Source organism: Crinia signifera, chromosome 4, assembly GCF_055691185.1.
Source record: "Crinia signifera chromosome 4, ASM5569118v1, whole genome shotgun sequence".
Lineage (NCBI taxonomy): Eukaryota > Metazoa > Chordata > Amphibia > Anura > Myobatrachidae > Crinia > Crinia signifera.
Window position 1 is genome coordinate 46,272,742 of NC_139220.1, and position 19,245 is coordinate 46,291,986.

The window sequence follows — 19,245 nt, forward strand, 5'->3', positions numbered from 1 at the left end:
AAGGAAGATTTTATCCTTTACGCCGTGTACATCAGGTGATAAGAGCGCCATCTTTTTGTTTTCTACTTTTGCATGTAGACCACAGATGTGAGACAGCTTTATTTTTACATTGCAATTTAGATGTGTTTGAAAAAAAAAAACACCCAAATATAAATCTCTGAACAGGTTACATCTGCCCCATCTGCAGTGCAACATGGCTTTGCCCATTTCTGAGCTTTTTTATTTTGCTAACAAAGGTGAATGATCAGTCTCCTAAACTATAAACGGGCTGTCATGCAGAGGAAAACATTACATTGAGGCTGTAGCCTGTAAGCGCTGGTCTATCTGCTTTGGCAAGCATATAAGCCCATGTCTACCACCATAACTTATTACTGACGCTCAGGACTATGGTCCAGACTAAGAGATGGATGCAGTTTGCACAGCCGCAATGTCTTTCTCTGCAGAAGCAGCTGTGCTAAAATATTCATTAGCCAAAGGAGGGGTCTACAGTAAAAATATGCCCACTGCAGGCTTTTATGATCCACTGATGCAAACAAGGATGCAGAATCAGATCAAGGGCCTTATTCTGGTTGACGTGCTCGGGCGCGAATTCGCTCCCTTGAGAGTCATCCAGACCCTGCCCGGCGACTGGTGGTACGCCCACCCCCATTCGTTCTTCTGGCAAGCGAATGGATGTTTTACATAAACATCCATTCACATGCCAGTGGGAACCTCCCCCACCTTTTGATGGTCGCCGACCATTGAATGATGGGAAAGGCATATGTAAGAGTGGTCCAGACCACTCGTACATATGAGTGAAGAAATGCAATGATATGGGCGGACAGCTGGCATACAGGTTATGTCAGCTGCCCGCCCCCCACACGTGCGTCACGACCGCATTACCATATGTACGCCCAATGTTTTCTTGGGAACGCCAATGAAACATTGGGCATATGCATATGCTAATGCCCCTGGCCAGTACCCCATGCCCCTCTCCACCCCCAGTGCGGAGGGCTGTGAGCTTGCGCTCGGCAAACAGATTTTACTGCATATGCGCAGAAATGCAGCTGTGCATGCGCATACACAAAACGGGTCTCCCGTGCAAATTTGTGCCCTACCGAGTGAACCAGAATAAGGCCCCAAGTGCGTAGCCATTGGACAGCTCAGTAACCCTCAGATTACTCAGGATGTGTGGTTAAATCATGCAGCCAGGGCCAATAAAACTAGATTCCAAGGACTCAGCCACTGGTGTATCGGGGATGTGTCCAAGTCTCCTTAGTTGGCATCTCCAGCTTATGCGTACACACACTTACTGTAATCAGTGTATGCTTGGTCACAGATCTATAGACAGACATATTTTTGGTGTGCATGCGCAGTTTGGAAAAGGCTATCTGTCAGTTCAGGAAGTGAATGAAGCCTTGCCAGGTCGGAACACACAGTGGGAAAATCTTCTGGATCTGTTGAAATTTCAGCTACTGTATTCGCTGTTTGTTAATTACTCTTAATATACATATAATAAATAGCAAACTAAAAAAGGCTCAAATCTATACCATGGTAAATCAGTGTTCCATGGCAGATGGGGCAGACTTAAAGTGTGCAGAGAGATTTAGGCTGGGAATGTTTAGCAAGGTAATTTGCAATGTAAAAATAAAGGTGTCCACTATTAATAGGCAAAAGCAGCCATTATGAACCGTGCATACAAAGCACATAAATGTGGACTTGCACCCCTTGCATTGCAACATGGTTTGTTCCAAGTGAAAAGTGTTGTTGTTTTTTATTTTATTTTTTATACTTTGCTCCATATTCTTAATAACCTCAATACGTTGTTTATCAGTGTAGGTGTATAATAACTTTGTGGAAAATTCCTACACTATGAACTTATTCACAATGCATACAAAAAGAAACAGTACATGGAATAATGAAGATAATAGGCCTCAGTAAATTTCTGATGGCCCGGAGCAAGACTCGACCAGAGCATACTGGAAATGTAGTTCACCACTAGACATATCCTGTGCATTAGATCATACCTCAGGATCCCCACAGTCACACTGCTCCCCCTCCTCCAAGAAGCCATTTCCACAGCGTGGGCCCCCGTAAAGTGTCTTGGTGTCTGGTGTGTTACTGAGGCACATTCCCCCTCCTGAGCGCAGGAAACGCTCCAGCTCACGTTTATTACACTCATTGAACACTTTGGGGAAGGGATGTCTGGAAACGACACACAGCGAATAGTTACATTGCAGCCTTCAAAGTCCCTACTTATTTGCTTTCCATTACATTGCTAATATCTATACTTTCCCACATCCTTATTTAATAACATGAACGTAGAACAATTATCTGATTTGGCATAATAGTATTCCAGTCTGCTAAAAACTGATATATAATATAATATATTCGCAGTGGCTCCGATGGTGAACGTATGCACAGGGTCATTTCTGCGCATGTTCATACACCGGGTGCGTGTGTCCACGGTGAAAAGGGTTGTTCGCTTGGCGCATGCACCCAAGTGTGCGAGCGGGTGGCGTGGGGCGGTGGGACAGGCCATTTACATATGGGAACGCAGAGCATTTCATGGCGTTCCCATGAGAATGCTGGGTGTTCTCATGCAAATGACCCGATGACGCGGGTTAGGGCGGCGGCCAGCTGACTTCACCGGGTGTCAGCTGCCCGCCCACTTCCTCATGAGCGTCAACGCATATGGAAGGGACTTCAAAGTCACTTTTATATGCGTGCACTTTCGCCATCGTTCAATGGTCACTGACCATCGAATGATGTGAGTGGATCCCACTAGGCTGCGAATGGAGGTTACTGTGTAACCTCCATTCGCAGACCCTGTGAGGGAATCGCCCTGGCGAATGGGGGGCGGCCAGGCCACCATTAGCAAGGCAAATTCACAGCCTTGTGAATCAACCAGTATTACCCCCTTTGTACGCAAGGGGTGGGTTAGAGATGCAGGTGGTGGGCATCGCTTGAAATTGTCTTTCAAGCAACTTCAATAATTAGCCAAGCTGCTTAGCATCAGTCGAAGCCCTCCAAGGGGATCTGCAGAAACATTTGGGCCATCACACCTAGGGATGCTTGGACCAATACAGAGTAGCATTGGGTCCCTTCTGGTAACCCTGGCCAGTGGGTACATGGAGTGCCCAATTAATTTTAAATATAGGAGATCTCAGAAAATCTAAATTTACTAATCTTAATACAAAATGAAAGCATGCACTCTCTGATGGAAACATACAAACAACATACGTATCACTTGGTGACACTTATCAATAGACAACATAATTTACTAATAACAGACATCCAACCAACACAGCAAATACACAAAGACTGCTCCAATGGCAACGGCCTGGTGCAGAGATACCTGCAAACCAGGCAGCAGCATCATCAGCATATACCGGCCAGATATACACTGCACGGTTACATAAAGAATAGCATAGGGAATGACACAACACTCTCTGGTGAGGGGAGATACAATAACAGTATAATGGGTGTTGTGTTCTATTCATTATCCGGTTACATAGCTTGGAAAACAAACATTAATGATGATAATCAATAGCTCTATACCTATTGATGTAATCAGGATAATGTACAAACCAATACTTCTAATTGGGGCTTGGTATAACCAACGCCTATATGTACAGACAGGAGTCCCAGTTCAGCTATACCTATGTCACCCTGTATAAAATCACTTGGATACTATCAAAGGTCATCGATGTCAATGATGTATCAAGCTTCAGAGTCTTTTAATAATAGAAAAATTATTTAAAAAAAAATATGGATGACCTGTGGTTGGGATGCCGGGTCCTCAGAATACAAACGCCAGCATCCAGAAGGAGGGAATCCCAACAGTGGTCAGGTATACTTACCTTCCCCCTGTCCCACTGAATCCTCCCTTCCCTCCCAAGAGCCTGACCTACAGTACCCCTGCCCCGCTATTGCCTATCCCTAATCCCCGATATGCTATAGGGGCTGGCCGGCACCCCACACCCCTCTCCGTCCCCCGCTGTGTTGGGTGCGTGCACCTGGCGAACAGAGTGTTCGAGGTGCATGCACCCTGCGAATGCACATGCCCAGAAATGCGCATGCACACTAACAACACCTCAGTCCCCATGCGAACGCAGGCAAACTGCGAATGGACTTGAATAAGGTTCACAGCCATCTGCAACTTTGCAGATTAATTCATTGGTTTTCTCACCCAGTTGCAGCAGCCATAATGCAGCCGCCGTCTTCTGGTTTGGCCGAGCAGCATCCAGCAGCATCATGGCTCATCCCGAAATTATGTCCCATTTCGTGGGCCATCGTGGCTGCAACTCCAATAGCATTGTCAGAGTGATCCTGCAAAAGAACAACAAACAAAAGATAATCCCCAATATGTGATGTATTATTTTTAATGTCTATGGATTGGTTGGAGGCCTCTCTCCAGAAAGATGGGCGTACGACACAATTCTTTACAGATTTGGAAAGTTATATCAATTCTCAAACACCCACTGTAAAAATATAAATTCAAAGTGGTTTCCATTCAACTCTCTGGTACAAGAATCAGGTTGGTTTTTTAAATTTATTATATTTTGTTCTTAGCGGGTTTATTTACTAAGATGGGATAGCACCCAATCAGAATCTACTTTATATTTATGTGGCACCTTCTGAAGGATAATACATAGAATCTGATTGGTCCCATCTATTATCTTCTATAAGGTGCTAAATAAATAATAAGTAGATTCTGATCATAGCGACGATCGACAGCCTGTACCGGCGGATGGGGCGCCTCTCGCCAATGGACACGTGAGTGTGTGAGACGCTCGCGCGTCCATGTCCGCAGGATCATCATCCGCCAGATACCAGCGGATGGTGCGCTGGCGGACATGTATTTACACCACTAAAATTAAAGTATTATTTAAAGCATTCTGCAACTAACTGATCTGCTTAGAGCAGTGTTACAATGCTCCAGCACATAAACACTGATCTCTAAAGGAAAGTAAGTTGTAATTTTTTAATATGGCTCTGGTCTAATGGTATCTATGAATAATGTTCAGTATGATATTTGGGTCTGGACTAGTGGCGTCACTTACACATTTGACTCCCGATGCACCTAGTGCAAGCCAAACATGCATCGTAGGCAAGTTGTGGGTGTGGTTTTGTGGGTGGGGGACGTTGCCTAGCATCATGAACCCGGTCACTTTGGTAACTAGGAGATGTGGACTGCCCCTGGAGATAGCCCTGTCTGCAGTGCCAGCTTCTACACAGTTATAGGAGCCAGGTGCTGCAGGTAATGTTATGGTGCAACACCTGGCTACTATCACTGAGCAGAAGCCTGACTTCAGTGACACCCGGGTGCAACCTTTACCCCTGTTGCGACACCACTGGGCTGGACAGAAAAGGGAATCAGGCCTAATTTATTTCATATGCAATGGCCGATGTTCAGGCAGTGAGCGATTACCTGGAGACTGTGCGTGTCCACCATTCGCACTGCACATGTGTCAAGGTGCCTTTGCGATCTCACTTGCTCATTGACAGGAAAATACCATCTGGGGGAGGTAACGGGATTAACAGCAAGAATGCAGGAGAGTCATGGCCATTTTTGGGAGAAACATGGCTCCTGCACTGCTACTGCCACGCCCAGTCTGCATAGACATAAGGTGACTAGCACCCAATGTTCCTCTTTACTGCGTATTGGCTGCGTATATATGTATGCCGCTGCAATAGCTTCCTTGGACTCTTATCTTCTTTTTGCAGTGTAAAAATAAAGCAGCCAGTATTTACCCTGTACAGAAACAAAATAACTCACCCAAAACTAAAATGTGCCCCTACACTGGTGCCATTTGGCCACTTTACACCTGATACAGACGGATCAAGATGAAAAATTGCATATGTTTGACATCCCGTTGGACGTGCTGCACATAAGATAAATCAGATGGGCAGCCGCCAGTGCACATCGTGGGTACTTTCCAGCACCTGTGATGTATCGCATATGATTTCCCTTGAACTCCCCAGGAGACCTTTTAGATCACATGTAAAAATGGCACATCAAGTGCCAAATTGGATAGAAGCACTCCTAGGGAAGTTCACGGGAAATCAGGTCTGACTTGTGCATTAGACAAGTTGGACTAGTGAATGGGTACCTTTACTCTCTGTGCACATGTTACATCTGCCCCACCTACAGCGCAGAATGGTTTTCTTCATTTGAGAAAAAGCAGATTTGTGATCAGGTCTGAATAACCCCCTATGTTACATTATAAGTGGATGCCATTTCTCCATCACACAGTTTAATAAGAGCACTGATTGTACCTGTCTTACCATATTTACACCTCCTGACTGAAAGGATGAGCACATTGCCTGTAGTGGAGCCAGCCCAATGGTAGTGCCATGAAAAGAGCGCCCTCTGCAGGAGACAAAGCTACAATTACAAAAATAGCATATTACATCAATTACATACAGTAACAAGGACTTTATGAACCCAGCAACAACAAAAAAATGCCTCCTATACAGTATATCCTGCAAATACATGGATAGTATATGGGAAAAACACAGCATATAATACAGGTTGACTATTATCTGTCACCTGATGGTCCGGAACCTCCTTTAATCCAGACACATCAAATCCCGGGGGGGCGAACTTAGAGTTGTTAGGGTGTTAGTTTAGAGAAGGTTCTGTGGGAGGGCTTATAAGTACTTAGGAGGGCAGTGGGAGGGTTTAGAGAGGCAGTGGGAGGGTGTTGGGATGCAGGAGGGGATCAAATTGCGGGTGGGCGCGCTGCAGGGACTGAGACACGCTGCGGGAACGGGAATGTCCTACGATCCGGAGACAAGCTGCTGGTGGTGTGGCGGAGGAGCGAGCCATGCTGCAGGGTCAAGCTGCTTTAAAATGGTATCACTGATATTCCGGCTCATTGCTGGAACAGACGATACCAGATAATCGGTGTTTAACTGTAATACAATGTTTATAGACCACACACATTCAGAGTTGATCGCAAATGCAAAATCTTCCCCAAATGGGAAAAATCGTGCTGCACTGCTGGTGGGGCAGATGTAAAACGTGCAAAGAGATTTAGATTTGGAAAGGCACGTGCCCTCACAAACAGTGGAGAGGGATGCGCTCCTACCACCACCATCAGAGGTGCTTGCAGACACAATTATTTACAAATGCTAGGTTTTTTTTATTGAAACATTTTGAGTGTCTATATGCTAAATTAATAAATTAATCTTTGTGAGCTAATGTGCCATTGGAAGCATCGTTCAGATAAGCATATAGTCATTATTTACCGGCCACACACACATTTTTATATTGGAAATTAAGATGCATTTGGGGGGGGGGGATCTGGGGGTATAGGTAATCAGCCATATAACTGATTGCCAGGTCTGTGAACCGATCACATAGCCCCCATAGTGTGCTTTCATATACACCTCTGTTTGTGTTTATGTCAGACATTACCATGTCTCAATAAAGTTCTTAATGATTAAGACTTAATTTGCTGTCATGAACAAAAATCTATTCTATTTTCTGGAAAAGAAACTAAGCAACCTGGAAACTGCTTTGTGTGGCTCCCTTTACATGACAAGATACAAGATGTCATGTTACTATGATCCAATTCATCCCAAGTAATGTGAATGTCCAGGTACACTCTGCTACCCTGGCCATTAGGGAACCTATGCTGCAGGTAATTGCTACCACAGTGCTAAGCCATACCACTGTTCCCAGTGTTGGAGTGTGCATGTACAGACCTCAGTGGAACCCAGCCGGCTCCATATAAGAAGGCTGTGGGTAGCACTTAGGCGAGACAGCCAGAGCGATCACATAACAGAGGGTGGGTGCATACATTCTTACATCAGCCACAATCCCAGCAGTCTCAGCACTCAGCGTATTGATTTGTACAGACTAATGGTAAAATACCTTTATCGCATCTAATCCGCTTTACAATCTTACTAGCACAGTATTCCTGATCTCTGCATGATTACAGTTATCCGTAATGGGTGAAGGATGAGTCCCCGGGACCTGTATATATCCGGGGGATGTCCGACCCCTATTTCCAGTGATTTCTTTTTATACAGTATATGGTTAAAACCCTGGGACAAATGGAATAGGGGCCCTTATTCTAGATGACTCGGACGGATGCGAATTTTGGTAGGCCACCGAGTGTTCTTAGCCCCGCCTACCGTACGGATCGCTCACACCGTCCAAATGCGGTAAGACGCCGAGCGAATGGACCGTGAGTGGATGTTTCATGCGAACACCTCCTCCATCTGTGGGAACCTCCCCCATTCTCTGATGGTCGCCGACCATCGAATGATGGACCGAGCGGTCAGGCAGCACCGAGTGCTCCAGAGCACTCGGACATTTTTCCGTATGAAAGCAGGGATATGGGCAGGCAGCTGGCATCCGGCTTTGTCAGCTGTCCGTCCCCCACACGTGCGTCACGGCCAGATTACCATATGTACGCCCAGCGTTTTCAAGGGAACGCCCATGAAACGCGGGGCGTCCGCATATGGTAATGAGCCCAAACAGCCCTTCACGCCCCTCTCCACCCCCTGCTTGGATGGTTCCGTACGATCCTTTTCTGCACGGAATTGTTCTCCCGTGTTCTGACGTTCGAAGCGTTAGCACATGTGCAGAAACGCCTCTGCACATGCGCAAACATGCGCAAACACAATACATTGGCCGTCCGACCGAACACGCAGCCGTCTGACTTAATCAGAATAAGGGCCAGGGTGTGAGGGTTTTCCCATTTTTTTTTTAAACTGCAATAAATTACATGGCAACATCAACCTGCTTTTTAATTTAAATGATTGGCGCTTTAATCCCCAAATCTCATGTTCTGATTCTCACACCCTATTACATATGGCCCCCTACCTTTCTGAAGCAATCAGGGGAAATACAGCCCATGAGCACAAGAAGGGACAGACTCTAGTACCAAATAACAAATAAACAGAATAAGTCCCAAGGTGCAACAACAATATTATGCAGCCACCTGTGCGTAAGGACAGCAAAAATCCTATTGAAAGTCCTGAAAAATAACAGGGATGGTACTTAGGGGGTGATTCGGTGCCGCTTGCTGAGCAGCTTAACGCCGCCCGCCCAAACTTTGATGGATAGGGCAGACTGCTTCAATAATCCAAACGTATATATATATATATATATATATATATATATATAGATATATATATATATATATATATATCTATATATATATATATATATAATAGTCAGCTTACCCAACTCACAATTAAACTAGCAGATATTTGCATATAAAAGGTATCGATCATGTCGCGCTATACTCAAACAACATACATGTTATGGTATTTTAGATCTACATTGTTTAGGTTTACAATCAAAACGTCAACAACTAATGGTCGACAGGGTCAAAAGGTCAACATGCAAACAGTTGACACAGGTCGACATAAGGTTTTTCATGTTTTTATTGTCGTCTATGTCGACGTAGGACATAGGTCGGCATAGACACCATATAAATGTCTCGCGTCATCTCGCATGGCTTGCTGCGCTCACCCTGCTTCGGGCCCGGTGCCTCGCACACTATTATAATCTAACTCTATGCCCACATGGATGGTAAAATCCCCAATTAGGTTTCTTACAACTAAATCATGAAAAACCTCATGTTGACCTTAAAACACTCATGTCGACCTTTTGACCCTGTCGACCTATAGTTGTCAACCTTTTTGCTTGTCTAGCTAAAGCCTGGATACCCAACAAAAAGGAGGGCCACTCACATCGCAGGTTCTTCGATACTTATACTCAGAAGTCTGCAAGGCCACCTTTTCCTCCCCTATGTAGGGAGTATTACTTAAAGGCAACATTTAAATAAAGGAAGATCCCCCAACTGAGACAGCTATTATTTGCTTGTTCTCAAACTGTGGGTCCCGACCTGCTCAGCATGGGGTCGCGACTCCATGCTGCTGACCGTCAGGCTGATGACTTTTCTAATCTCAGTCAGGGATACAAGGAGTCTGAAATATCTGTTATGTTAGACTGTCTGTTATGTTAGACTCCTCCCATCATTTTGTTCCTCCACAATGCTGCCATGTATGTGACTACACATGTGCTGTGATGGCCTTCTGCAGTAACTTGCTGGGGTCCTGTCATTATTTTTTTTGTTTGATGGGGTCCCAGAGCAAAATACTTTGAGGACCGCTGCTCTAATTACATGGATTGCTGCCTGTACATATGTCTGCTAGCTAAATTGGGAGATGGGTATGCTGCCTATTAACTTTTTTTTAAATTCATTTGGATTGGTGAAGCATCCTCTGGATGTTGTACACTTAAGGGTGACATATTTGGATAGACATGCTACACTATGGGGGATATGCAATCCTGTATCACGGCTGTCAATCCCTCCCGACAGCCGTGATCCTGGCCTGTTTGCCATTTACCCGACAGCAAGTCGGCAGGCGGGATTCAATGTCCTGTCGATCGGCAAAAAAAGGGGTCGTGTCTGCGAAAACGGCCATGGATTGTCAATCTATGGCCTCAATCGCGACAATCCACGGCTGTTATCGGCAGAACGGGCCCGACAGCTTTTAAAGTTGGGCTCGTTCTGCCACGATCTCTCTTCAATGCGGTCGGTAAAGACAGCATTGAATAAGGCCCCGCCGCTATTTCCAACATCGGGAATAGCGGCAGAGGATTGCATACCCCCCTATGGGTTTATTTACTAAGATGGGATGTTGCCCATAGTAACCAGAGTCTATCATCTCCTAGAAGGTGCTAAATAAATAAATAAATAAGTAGAATCTGATTGGTTCCTATGGGAATCTATTGGTTCTGATGATTCCCATCTTCAAAGTAACTCCCATCTTAGTGAATAAACCCCTATGTGTGTTTTTATTTTCTATTTTCCACCATTATCCTGGATCCAGCTTGGTTGGACCAAATATGTTTATTGTATGGAATTCCCATTGCTCTGTGGTTGTATATGAAACTAAGCAAAGACTGTAGTACAGTGCCAGAGTCCGTGCTGTCTTCTGCCAGAGCAGGCTAGTATGGTAAGGCTAGTATGGTAAGGAAATAGCCCTGTGGTCATCTGCAATGGCCAGAGAGTAATGTAGGATACACACCACGACGACCCGCTCACGATGCACATTGTGAGCGGGTCATCAGTATTTCTTCAGACCCGCTCACGATGATGCGGGGGGCACGACCCGCTCACGATGTGCACCGTGAGCGGGTCCGATCCAATGGCGACCCGCACCGGGCTGTATGGTCATTATTCAGATCCTACCTGCAGCAGGTAGGATCTGAATAACGACCGACCGACCCGCGGGACCGCGCATCGGATCGGTATCGGTCCACACCAGGACAGAAAAGGGCCCAATCACCACACAATCTACATCCAATTGGTCGGAATTGGATCTAGATTGAGGGGATCGGGCCCTAGTCGTCCTGGTGTGTACCAGGCATAATTGGGGCTCTTAGTAAGACCCTTCCCCACATCTCAATACTTTACGTAGCAGTAACATTCTCACGTTATGAGCTGGGCGTTGTCATGTGGGGTCTGTGACAGGAGCTTTCTTCTCCATGACAGGAAGGCACGTAAGGTGATGTATGGGTTCTCAGACACATTGCACTTATCTCCAGCTGTCCAGACCTCCAAGCCAACCAGGGCAATGCGGATATTCAGAGCCCTGTAGAACTGGGGGTATAACAGACAGCTTGTGTAATCATCATTGTACTGAGTGACAAGAGAACAGAACTGACCTAACAATTATTCCCTCATTAGTTATATTAATACAATGGAGAAGTCTATGGGGGACATTCAATGTGGGGTCAGTATTGTCGGGCTGGCCCATAGTGACCTTGGCACATAACAGCGCATTAGCAAGGTGTGCAATGATGTCAATATGAGAGCAGCATATTCTCAGAGACTACGGAGCTGTATCAAGAAAAGAATAACATGGGCCCTTATTCTGGTCGGTGCGGATATATCCGCGTGCGTTCGGCCCGCCGATGTTTTGTGTCTGCGCATGTGCAGAGGCATCTCTGCGCATGTGCGAGCGGGGCGTACGGCCAAATCCCGCATGATATGTGAACACTCCGAACAGGGGGTGGAGAGGGGCGTGAAGGGCTATTTGGGCTCATTACCATATGCATACGCCCCGCGTTTCATGGGCGTTCCCATGCAAACGCTGGGCGTACGTATGGTAATGCGGCCGTGACGCACGTGTAGGGGGCGGACATATGACATCGCCGGATGTCAGCTGCCCGCCCAGATCCCGGCTTTTGCACGGAAAAATGCCCGTGTGGTCTGCGGTTGCGGGAGCTGGTGGAGCACTCGGTCCTGCATTCGATGGTCTGCGACCATCGAATGATGGGGGAGGTTCCCTTAGATGGAGGAGGCGTATTCCGAGAAAAATACACGTGTGGTCCGTTCGGCCAGCTTCTTACCGCGTACGGACGGAGTTGGCGATCTGTATGGAAGGCGGGGTTTCGCACGCACGGTCCTGGCCGCATAATCGGATCCGGCCGCACCGATCAGAATAAGGGCCATGGAGAAGTGGACCAGAGAAGTTGCCCATAGCAACAATCAGCTTCCACATATCATTTTATGGAATGTATTTGATAAATGCTAGCTTAAAGCTGGTTGCTATGGGCCACTTTTCAACACTTTTCTCTACTTAACACATACGCCCCAATGAATTTACTAGCAATTCCACTACCAGTGTCTAAGGGGTATATTTACTAATGTCCATAATTCAGTTTCAGTGGTGAATTTGACAAGCAACTCAAAATCCCCTAAAAAAGCATCAAAAATTTTACTTTACATAAAAATAAACAATTGGTCCATTTCTTATTGATGTCCCATAGATAGCAATAGGGGAAGCTTATTTACTAACAGTCGATTTGAAAATAGAACCTCAATAGAACCAAAAATTTGAAAAAAAAAAGCACATGTGGAAATGTCTGAAACCTCAATATGATGGGGTCAAAAATTCAGAAATCATAAAAAAAATTGTGGATATGCAAATTAGCCAAGGAGGAAGGTGTTTGTGGAAGGTACAGTGCATTTGACTTGTTTTGGCCAATAGGAATGCTTTTGTATATTTGTGTAAATTTTGAGTCTATTTTTGGTTTTACTGAGTGTGAATAACACATCAACTTCAAATAGAAACAAACACACCATTGAAAGCGGTTATGGTATATGGCATTGACCATGTGCGGTATTCAACGCCCTAGGACGGCGAACAGTGCCGATAGTTCGCCGTCAGAGTATGCAAGTCCCTCCCCTTCACTCGCTGGTTCCATTTGGCAAGGTGGAAACGGCAAATGTGGCCATTAAAATGGCGGGGCACGCCATAAAATGCAGCATACTCGCTGCATTTGCAGTGAACTTCACCGGTTAAGGGGATCCCTCTCAGGGCGAGGATTTCTCCCTAACATTGAATACGGCCAGGGGGTTCGATGGCTTTTCCTCACCGCAAATAAGCCACCCTCACCGTGGCATTGAATACCACCCTATGTTTAGGTTGACAATACCATGGTCGACCACTAGAGGTCGACGGAGTCTAGTTAGATGCCTATACTTGGTCTTCGGCGTTTAGATAGACAGTGACGGGAGATTGACATGGCGGTAAGCATTGACGGGAACCTGGACGACAGTAGCAAGGTTGGCACAGATTTTTTGTCTTTTTTGGTGCCGAATGTCAGCGAGGTAGCCCTGGACGTACACAGTATCCCCTCGCATGGCTCGTTGCGCTCGAACACTTTTATTTTACTACTCTATGTCCACTTGGATAGTAGAGTAGGAACCAAATGGACCGGTGCCAGAGATCCCGCCGATTCTTACATTCCGTCGATCTCCCGTCACTGTCTATCTTAACGCCGACAACAAAGTATAGATGCCATTGACCTCTAGTGGTCGACCATGGAATTGTTGACCTCCACCCCGTCGATCCGCCGTCCGGATACTACCGAAAACAGAAGTGAACTAAAAACACCATAGTCGATTTTGTGGGGATGTTGGTTCTATTTTGACAAGACCCAAAATGCACTTTTAGTAAATATACCCCTAAGTGTTATTTTCTGCTTTTTCCAACTTTACAGTAATGCATTCTTCAAAAGTTTTATTTTAGTGACCAAAGTACAATTCTACCCAGCACTGGTGCAATCTAAATGATGTGTCTGGTTCTCTGTGACGGTGATTATACCAAGCATTGGGTTCCATAGATAAAACTTTGGGCAGTGCCAGTGAGAATACACATGCCACTGCCGTGTCTTGTACGCAGGCTGCACCACACCTAGTAAGTTTTACCAATCCCTCCTGGCCTTTATCACTACAAATGCCCTTATATAACAGTACACAAAACTGCCTCATGCATATAATGAGGCTACTAGGGACTTGTACCTTATCTATATAATTTGTCACTTCCAGCATCTTGCGCTGCGTACGCTCCAAGTCTGAGTCATGTTTCTGAAACTGAATGTACAAAACAAGTGGAAATCAATAAAACGCCTTTCTGTTCATATACAGAGCTGTCAATTCCAGGAAGCTTGTGTCACATTACTGATCACAGCGCTGACTTATACACGGCAGTATAGCCCAGGCTTATTGACACCTAGAAATACATTTCACATTTATTTTGTGTCTTTGTAAAACTGCCATTGCTTAACATTGACATCTGTGTTATTGGCAGGCAAACATTAATCAGCAGTGGGGCTATAGAAAGTGGCCCATGTACTATTGTACTAAACCATGCGCTGACAATGCTCATCTCCGCTCATCATGGGGGTTATATATTGCCCAGCTCATAGAACAGCAAAGAGCAGTTAACAAAATCCAGCAATGAGCAACAGTGAGGAGCAAACGGAACCCTTGAGAAGATCACTTTCACGGTGGTACAGTGCTGTGAAATCAAATTGCATCCCTCCTTAAATCAGGATACAATATACACAGTAACTCTCCTTTGTGTGGCAGGAAAACAATAAAATGCAGAATATACTGTAGCAATGTCATGTAATGTGCTGTGAGGTCTAACCTAAACTGCAAACTGAAAAAAGTGTGAGGAAAAAAATTCCACACACACACCCCCGTGCACCACAGCTGTTTCAATAATGAAGAAAAGTAGATAAGACGTATTCATTTAAAAAAAAGGGGTAAATAAGGCTTTTGAGTCTTTTATTCAACTAGCTGAGGTACCCGGCGTTGCTCAGGTTCAGAACACGCTCCCCAGTCCAAAAGTCTGCCCGGCGTACACCAACTTGACATCGGAAAGAGGTCCTGGCCACTCTTAAACCCAATGCCCTTCACCCCCTCTATGTTATGCAACTTTGTCATATCTTGCCTCCCTGACCCACTTTGTCTGGACCCCTTTTTGGACCCCCGGGACCCCCACAGGGGCGTGATTGAAAGTTTTAGTGGCTGTGGACCTAATCTGGACCCAATCAAGCCACTTCATGTTGTTTTCGTCCAAATAGGTCCAAGAGTGTCCGAATGCATACTGGACAAACACATGGACAAATAACAGATGACGTGAATGTTCAAATATTCTCTGTAAAGCGTTCCGGAATATGTGTGCGCTATATAAATAACTGGTAATACATCAATATTAATATTCAACACTGATCCTTGGCTAACTAGATTACTGGTAACTGGGTGGGATAAAAGCTCAGACTGCCAGATGAAACACCATACGGCTTTACCTCTGCGTAGTCGGCAACGAGGTAGAGCTCCACGCATCTGTCCCCCTCCGTATCCTCTCTCCTCACCTGCAGGACACACAAGAGGTCTGCTTCCAAACTGTAGTAATGATAGGAATTTAGAAAATGTACAGGGACAGGCCATGAAAATCACACTAAAGATGGTAGATCAGTGATTTCATGTGCGCGATGTGATGGGTAAGCGAGGGACGCTAAGCAACAATGAGCTGCATATATGGGAGGTGCTGCACTGAGGGCCTGATTCACAGGGATGTATCTGCAGCCCTGGCGATTATCGGAGGGCCGCACATGTGCATGGTCCGCATGCACAAGCCCTCCGTCCAATCACAGCAGGGAGGGCCTGTGATTGCAGGCTGTACACTGGCTGATTGACAGCCAGTGGCTGTTTGTGGGTGGCACGCCGGTGTAATCTGGGAGTGTCGCAGGCAGCTCCTGCCCATTGGGCTGGAGGGACGCTGATGTCATTAGCGGTCCCGGTCTCCCCACAGCCATCGCAGCACCGAGTGAGTCTCAGCTTAAGCGGCACTGCACATTGCGGGGAGGTGGCTACCTGATCTCTGGGCATCCCAGCAATCAGGTCTGAATGAGCCCCCGAGTGCTTGTTATGGGTGCTAATAAATATGGCTTATAAACAGCAATAGGAGCAATGCCACCAAAGCCTGAGAACAATTGATAACAGCGTTTATTCATAGCAAACCCTGCATTTATTACACAAATTAGGGATAGGCCTGTACTGTACATTAAAAAAACTGGAAGTGTCTTGCTATGAAAAATAATAGCTGTCCAATTTGACTTTTATAGCCTAAATGATGGGTCTTGTAATAGTTCACTGAACGCTAATGTAAACAATGAGCAGTACATCACAGGATGCATTCCCCGGGCTGCGGAGGACAGATTTATATGAGGACACGGGGCAGCATGTGGGGGACAGATGTTTCATCTCTGAGCTGCGGAGCACAGATCTCTTGGACAGATGACTGGGAACATCTGTATGGAGGCCTCAGATGGATAACTAACCAACTAACTAAAGGGATGTGGTTGGGTTTGTTTACTGCAGATATGTGTACAGTATCGGACGGCCGCAGCCTTGGAATATCAATTTCTAGGAGGAAAAATCATTGACTAATGAATAGAATTGCCCCAGATAGTAGACATCTGTTTCATACATTGATCTCCTGGGATGAAGTAGAAGTATTTTGTGTGAGGAAAGTCATTTCTAGGGGGATATCATATCACAGGAAGCATCTCATTCACAATTTACTACAGTGCAACCAGGTGGCCTTATTATTATTATTATTATAGTGTATCGTTAAATGTTTGGGTTTGTTCCTGTCATTAAGGCCACTCTGGATCATATGGAAATGGAGTTATAACACCATGGCTTAGTCTACATTTGGAAAATGATGATTTCACAGGGATGCTGTTGCTATAGCTGTCTATGCAGCTTGCAGAGCACTCACCCGATGATGACGGTGTTGGGAGGCGAGGCTGGACACATTGTTGGTTGTATGTCCACATTTCCCTCCTTCAAACCCTAGATGTTCTGCTCTGTAGAGGAGGTGCCTGTGAGAGTCCCCCGGCACTGGCTCCACCACATAACTTACATTATTGCTTAATGTTATGAGACCCCTGGAAACACAAGAAGGTGTATTACATTATAATTCATTTACTGTTGGAGAGACAATAAATCTCACTATCTCTTCAGTCAGTAATATCTTAACACAGTCCAGCATGAATTTCTTATATACACAGATTTAGAGAAAAAACCAACACAGCCTACAAGTAAATAATCTGATCAGACAGCATATTATAGAGCAAAGACAAGGGACTCTGCTATCGTGGAACTACAAGTCTCAGAATGCTGTATGTGATGTTGCCTGGGCAACCAGTGTCTTTGTAGCAGATGTGGAACTACAAGTCTCAGCATGCTGTATATGAAGCTGCCTAGGCAATCTGTTAGATCTGTAGCAGTGTGGAACTACAAGTCTCAGCATGCTGCGTATGAAGCTCCCTGGGCAATGTGTGGCTCTGTAGCAGATGTGGCACTACAAGTTTCAGCATTCTGTACACGATGCTGCCCGGGCTCTCTGGCAGATGTAGAACTCGAAATACTGCAACTCCTGATATGGTGAAATATTTCCCTGTGTGATAACTGTACTGTCTCTGCTTGTATTGTTGCCTGCCTGGCTGCTACGGCGACCAGTGGTGCCGCTAATGGCTGCCTAGGCGCTGTGCAGCTTGGTGGGTATATGTTCCCTGTGCGATAACTGTACTGTCTCTGCTTGTATTGTTGCCTGGCTGGCTGTTGAGTAGACCAGTGGTGTCGCTGATCGCTGCCTAGCGTGACGTCGCTGCACCATCATAGACTGTCAAACAGGGACGGGAGGGGATGCGCCGGTGAGCAGCCAGAGCCGGGCAGCGCTGAAGCAGATTCAGCTATCAGCTCAGCAGCGCGTTACGGCTCTAACCAGCGGCAATCCCAAAAATTTTCAGGGCTTGCCAGTCTGGGCACTAAGGCATAGCCCGGAAAATTCTCGAGATTACCACTGAAGGGGTTAATAAAGCTTCTAAAGAGGACAAGTGGAGGTGCTGCCCACTGGTACATTCTATAAAATTACACTTTGGGGGAAATTTACTAAGATGGGAGTTCTATTTTACATGGGAGTTCTATTTTACATGGGATGTTGCTATGGGCGACCAATCAGATACTAGATTCTGATGGGTTGTCAATAGCAACATCCCATGTGAAATAGAACTCCCATCTTAGTAATTTTTCCCCTTTGATTCTAATTGGTTTCTATGGGGAAATACCTCCACTTTTCTTATTTATAAGGTTTGATAAATCTCCCCAACAGGGGCATATTAACGCTGCCGCAGCGGGCTGTCCAAGAAAATTTCCGGGCATATCACTAATATGTACCACTGGCGCACCACCTCTGGAGTGCTCCCTCCCCCCCCCCGGTCACCCCCCCCCCCCCCCCGTCACCTCTGCTCGCTCCGTCGATCATACCCCGGAGCTCCCTGGACCCCTGCCGCCATTCACTTTACAGCAGTGACGTAGGCGGCAGGCTCGGGGATGTTCGGGGCGATTCGGGAGCGCTCAGTAGTTCAGCTGCCCAAGTCCTCCTGCCGCCTGAAAATATTTATAAAATCTCAGATATAAAGTGGAGAATTTGCTAATAGAATCCCATCAACTTCTAGCTGCCATTTATCTGTAAACTTATCCGCCAAAATAACCCCCTACCCTCCCCCAAAGTGTCAGATTTGTGAAAATCCAGTGAATAAAAATGTTAAGTTTACTAAAAAGTAAAAGAGGCGGGGCTAATAACCCAGTCATGCAAGTCAGAGGCGGACACCTGGATGCAGCGGCAGCCTGCATTATCTGATTACCTTATTCCTGAGCATGTGCTGACAGCCACACTGGAGTCTCTCTGCCCGCGAATGACTCCGTGGTAATAACAATGGTCCTAGTGAAACAGAATAATGATCAATTAAGACATGCAGCTCAATGAAAGATATTGGACGAGTGTATCAAGACTTAGGTAAAATTACAACTTTAAAAAAAAAAAACTTTTTAAAAAAGTGATGTTGCCCATAGCAACCAACCA

At 45.7% G+C, this 19,245-nt stretch overlaps 1 protein-coding gene across 2 annotated transcripts in view; it reads right to left on the reverse strand.

The window, feature by feature from the left end:
* ADAM19 (ADAM metallopeptidase domain 19) overlaps nt 1–19,245 on the reverse strand; it is a 69,961-nt gene that overhangs the window by 18,729 nt on the left and 31,987 nt on the right. For both annotated transcript variants that reach the window (XM_083181708.1, XM_083181707.1), the window contains exons 5-12: nt 19,028–19,104; nt 17,098–17,266; nt 15,620–15,685; nt 14,325–14,396; nt 11,449–11,615; nt 6,271–6,355; nt 4,172–4,311; nt 2,007–2,184 (exon numbers count right to left, since the gene is read on the reverse strand). In XM_083181708.1, coding sequence (XP_083037834.1) covers nt 2,007–2,184; nt 4,172–4,311; nt 6,271–6,355; nt 11,449–11,615; nt 14,325–14,396; nt 15,620–15,685; nt 17,098–17,266; nt 19,028–19,104 — 954 coding nt within the window. The remainder of the gene's footprint in view (nt 1–2,006; nt 2,185–4,171; nt 4,312–6,270; nt 6,356–11,448; nt 11,616–14,324; nt 14,397–15,619; nt 15,686–17,097; nt 17,267–19,027; nt 19,105–19,245) is intronic.